This window comes from Mesitornis unicolor, unplaced genomic scaffold, assembly GCF_000695765.1.
Source record: "Mesitornis unicolor isolate BGI_N332 unplaced genomic scaffold, ASM69576v1 scaffold29472, whole genome shotgun sequence".
NCBI lineage: Eukaryota > Metazoa > Chordata > Aves > Mesitornithiformes > Mesitornithidae > Mesitornis > Mesitornis unicolor.
Genome location: NW_010171846.1, coordinates 1 through 4,617, shown reverse-complemented (window position 1 = coordinate 4,617; position 4,617 = coordinate 1). Strand labels below are relative to the sequence as shown.

The 4,617-nt window shown below is 61.4% G+C and overlaps 1 protein-coding gene across 1 annotated transcript; it reads right to left on the bottom strand.

Annotated features, from left to right (window-relative positions):
• Positions 1 to 769: 769 nt before the first annotated feature.
• LOC104537333 (acetylcholine receptor subunit gamma-like) lies at positions 770 to 4,612 on the bottom strand (the record flags this gene model as incomplete). The annotated part of the gene is given in 12 exon segments (XM_010180167.1): positions 770 to 937; positions 1,018 to 1,151; positions 1,254 to 1,458; positions 1,770 to 1,884; positions 2,100 to 2,214; positions 2,462 to 2,665; positions 3,444 to 3,541; positions 3,796 to 3,844; positions 3,847 to 3,938; positions 4,036 to 4,145; positions 4,336 to 4,380; positions 4,490 to 4,612. Coding segments are annotated over 12 exon segments (1,458 nt in total), but the record flags the coding sequence as incomplete, so codon positions are not given.
• Between the last annotated feature and the right edge of the window lie 5 nt (positions 4,613 to 4,617).

Genomic DNA, 4,617 nt, shown 5'->3' with positions numbered 1-4,617 from the left:
CAGACGCTGCTCGCTGCCGTTCCCAGGCTGACCTTCAGCATCTCCCCCGCCAGCAGAGACAAAGCCACAGGGGCCCCGGAGGTCAGTGAGGGGCACGGGGGAGTTGCGGTGTTGCTGGGATGGGGGAAAGGGCTGTGCTTGACAGAGATGATCTGGTGAGAGAGGGAGTCATGTAATGATGCTCATAGCAGGGTGGGTGCCAAGAGGCACCCATCCCTGAGGGGCTTTGAGTGCCTGGTGGGCCCAGGGTCTCCCCACAGCAGCTAGTTGCTTGCTGGGGAGCAGGGACAGCAGTTCAGCTGCCCACAAGGGCTATGGCCAGGACATAAATGGAGGGAGGAATTAGCTGTCCCTAATCCCATCTATGGCTCCACTGTTGCCCAGGATGGGGAGCTGTGTCTGTGATCCCTGCCTTGTTGCCCCCATTGCCATAGCGAGGGATGCCAGGGCCCTCTGTCCCAGCCCTTAGATCATACCCAGTCTGTTTGAGAAGGCAAACTCCATCGCTGGGAATGCAGCAGTGATGCCACGGAGGCTTGAGACTGCCATGAGCTTTACTTCCATGTTCAGCACAGCATGGCCACCCCGCGTTCCCCCCTTCCCCATCACCACCACTGCTGGGGGGTGGCAGAGCCCCGCCACCCCCAGTCCTCATCCAGCGTTGTGCTTGGCACCATGGGCTGCTGTGCCCACAGGGGTCTCAGCCGAGCAGACTGGTTTGGGGGCCCCCTGGCACTGGTGGTCCCAGCAGCAGGAGGGCTGGTGGACGTCACTGCGGTAGATACTGCTTGGGGTCCCCGGGGAAGGGCAGGGCGGGCGCCTGGTTGAAGTGGGCCATGAGGAAGATGCCAAAGGTGCCGCACATGAAGAGGGAGCCCATGATGAGGAAGCAGACGCGGTCGATCACCCGTCCCACCAGCATCCACTCTTCGCTCTCCTGCCAGCAGCACAGGGAGGGGGGTGAGGGCTGCCCTGCGTCCCCCATGCGGGTCCCTCCTCCCCCTGGCCCTGACTCACGCTGCTGAAGTCGTTCTGCTCCCGTGTGGCATTGGCGATGTGGTTGCAGGCGTCCACACAGGCAAGGATCTCGGGCCCTGCCTCCTCCAGGCTCTGGCAGAAGTCCTGGGCACTGCCGCTCTCCAGGCTGCGTCCTGTGGGCAGCAGGGTTGACACAGTGGGCACTGGTGGGTGCCTGGCTACCAGGGACAACACCCAGCCTTGCGGGGAGGTGCCAGCCCACTGGGGGCACTCACCAATCTTCTCCAGCACGGTTTTCATCAGCCCATCCCTCTCTTTCTGCTTCTCAAAGAGCAGCTCGGTGCGGGCTTTCCAGAGCATGTACTCGTCAGCTTTCACCATGAGCCCCAGGGAGCTGCGTCTGCGGGCGGCTCCTGGTGGCCCCGGTGTCTCCTCCGGCATGTGCATGCCCAGGTAATGGGGCAAGAGGTGCAGGAACACCTGGGCACAGCATCATCCCTGGGGACCTGGCCCCACACGTACTGCCCAGGGCACCCAATGGGTGCGATTGGGTCCCCTTGCGTTGCCTGGAGTGTCCCCATGGAGTGCCCTCCTGCCACTGAGATGCTGGGTGTGTTGGCATCCGCTGTTCCCATGTGGCTTGGAGGGGGCTGGTGTCACAGTGTGGTCCCCTGGGGACATCTGCGCATCCCTCTTTGTGCCAGATTAAGGTATGCCCACCACATGGCCTCAGTCCCCAAATGCACACCCCATTCCCCATGTATAAGGAGTAGAGGGATAGCAGCAGGTACCTGGCGCACTCTCTGGGGCATGGAGTGAGTGTTGGGCGTTCTCAGTGAAACATTGAGGACGATGACAGCATTCACCACAATCAATACCGTCACCACCATCAGGAAGGTCAGGTACCTGGGGAGAGGACATAGGGTCTCACATAGCTGTTGGGTCACAAGCTATGGGCATGTCGGGTCCCTCTTGGTGCCCTCCTTGGCTGGACCAGCAGTGAGACATGAGCACATGATAACCCTGTGCCAGCCCTGCCTGGCCTGGGGCTTATTTCTGGGCCAGTGTCCTGTCCCTGTGTGACGACAGGGCTGGAACCCCTGTCCCCATGCGTCACTTACTTCCCGATGAGAGGCACAGCCTGGGAGGTCTCGGGCACCTTCTGGGCAATGAGGAAGAGGAAGACGGTCTGGGCCAGGAGGACGTTGATGGAGACAGTGCATTTCTGCCCACCCGCTGCCAAGGAGGGGAAAGGCAAAGGTTGGCATGGAATGATGGTGTGGGCATTGCTTTCCTTTGGTAAAAAGCCCCCAACCCAAAGTGGAGGTGGCCAAGTCCTGCCATGAGGCTTTGACTGTGGGTGTACCTGGAAATTCACCCACTTCAAATATCACAGGAGTGAGTGGGAGATTGCAGCGATGGTCCCCAAGCACAGAGGGGACAACGAGCCCATTCTCACCTGTCACTGCCCCCTGGCACGTACCTTTGGCGGGCAGGAAGTAGACCAGGACAGCCATGGCAGAGATGAGGACGCAGGGCACGATGATGTTGATGACGTAGAAGAGCGGCTTGCGCTGGATGATGAGGTAGAAGACGACCTGCTGGTACTGGGTGTCGTCGGGGGTGAAGCGGTCCCAGTTGATGATCTTCCGGGCAGGGCGGTGCTTGATGGCCCATTCGCCATTCTCTGCCGTGGGGTGGTGCCACATGAGTCCCACTGCCCCCCTGGGGACATCGGGGCTACCAACATCCCCAACCAGGGTGGGAGGTGCTGCTGCTTGGTGTGGGCCCCATGGGGCACCCAGCATGGGCACAGCACAGGGAAAGGTGTTAGAGCCACTGGGGAGGGAGAGCACCACAAAGCATGCCGGGGCGCCTCGCAAAATACCCAAAAAGCTGTTGGAGGGGGCAGATGGGCACCCGTGGGGCACCTCAAGCCCCTAGGGGGCTCCCAGGGTGTTACATTTGGGGCTGGGGTCCCCCCATCTCCCTGTCCCCAGGGCGCCGTGGGGGGAAGCCGAGCGTGACGCCGGGTGACGGCGTGCTGTTTCCCTCCACCGTCTGCGGGAGCGATAGATTTTTCCCAATCAAGATCGCAGCTCGGGCCGGTAATGAAAAAATAAATCTCGCTGCCCGAAAAGCATTTTGTTCCTTCAATATGCAATTAAAATGTGATGGAAAACGTCATCGTTTGGCCGTGACAGCTACATTCCCAGCATCAATCAAGCTCCCAGGCACGGGGCTCTCTGTGAGTGGCTGCCAGGAGGCACTGAGAGCCCCGAGCCAGGGGGGCTAGAAAAACAAATCTCTCCCACGCTCCTGCTTCCACTAATAACCTGAGTGCCCGTGTCATGGTGGGGGCTGCTAATGGCCCCTGCAGCCTTGTTTTTGGCAGCCACCGGTGTAGCGCCAGGCCTGTTGGGTGCCCCCCACGTCAGGATGCTCTTGTGCCGTGGGGGTGTTACCTGTGAAAGCCTCGGGGTCGATGGAGATCCACTCTATGGTCTGACCTTCCTCCTCCGTGAGCAGCAGGTTGATCTCGTTGGCGCTGTAGGTCTGGGACCTGGGGAGGGACAGGGGGTTGGCAGAGGCGGGCACGCACTGGGTCATGCTGGCCACCTCCAGCCCTGCTTTTGGGGTGCTTGGTTTGGCCAGCGCGCCTCCTGCCACCGATGGGGAGCCAGGGGATGGGTGGCACTTGTGGCACTTGTCAGCCCTGGGGCCAAGGTGGACATCCCATGCCAGTCCCTTGTGTCCCAGCAGGGCCTGCTGGATGTCCCTGGCCGTGACACCCATGCGTGCCCCGGCGGTGCTCACTGGAAGACCATGGAGCAGTTCTGCCAGTCGAAGGGGAAATAGGTGACGCGCTGCGGTAGATGGCGGGGGGCAGCCAGTAGATGCTGCCATCGGGGGACACCAGCACGTTGGTGTAGAGGGTGATCTCGAATGTCCCGTCGATGCTGGGGAGTAGGAAAGGGTGGGGGTCAGCCCCAAACTGTGCCCGGGGGCAGCTGGCACCCCTGTGCGGGGATATGTCCCCATTGCCCCATCACCGACTTGTTCTCTAGGACGATGTCGGGCAGCCAGACCATGGTGGAGGGCACCCGCAGCAGCTGGATGTTGTCGTAGTCCTCAGGGTCCCACTGCAGGCGGTAATCGGACCATTGCTGTGCCAAGGGGAGCAAAGAGGGGGGGTCACAGTGCTCCCCAAGGTGGGGGAGCTTGTGAGGTGCCTGTCTCCCCACATGGGCTCAGCTGGGGGCACCCACAAAAGGGGGTGCAGGTTATGGTGCCAGCTCTTCATCCTGAGATGCAAACGTGGCCTGGGGTGGGGGTCCTGGAGGGGAGGGGTCTCACCATCTCAATCCAGACATTGGTGGTGAGGGTCTCCTCCCGCTCATTCTGGCAAGGAAGGAAGGGGGGAGATGGCTTTAACCCCCTGCCCACCTCTTGCCCCACGTGTGGGGGCAAATCCCATCCTGCTGTGGGGACCGAGGTGGGGGTCCCTCACCAGGGAGATGAGGTTGGTGAGGGTGAGCTTGAGGTTGACATCAATGACGTGGTCCCCGTGCGGGGCTGGGCGCAGGTGCCGGTTGTAGTTGGTCATGAGGTCCTGGAGCAGCTTCTCCTCCTGGTTCC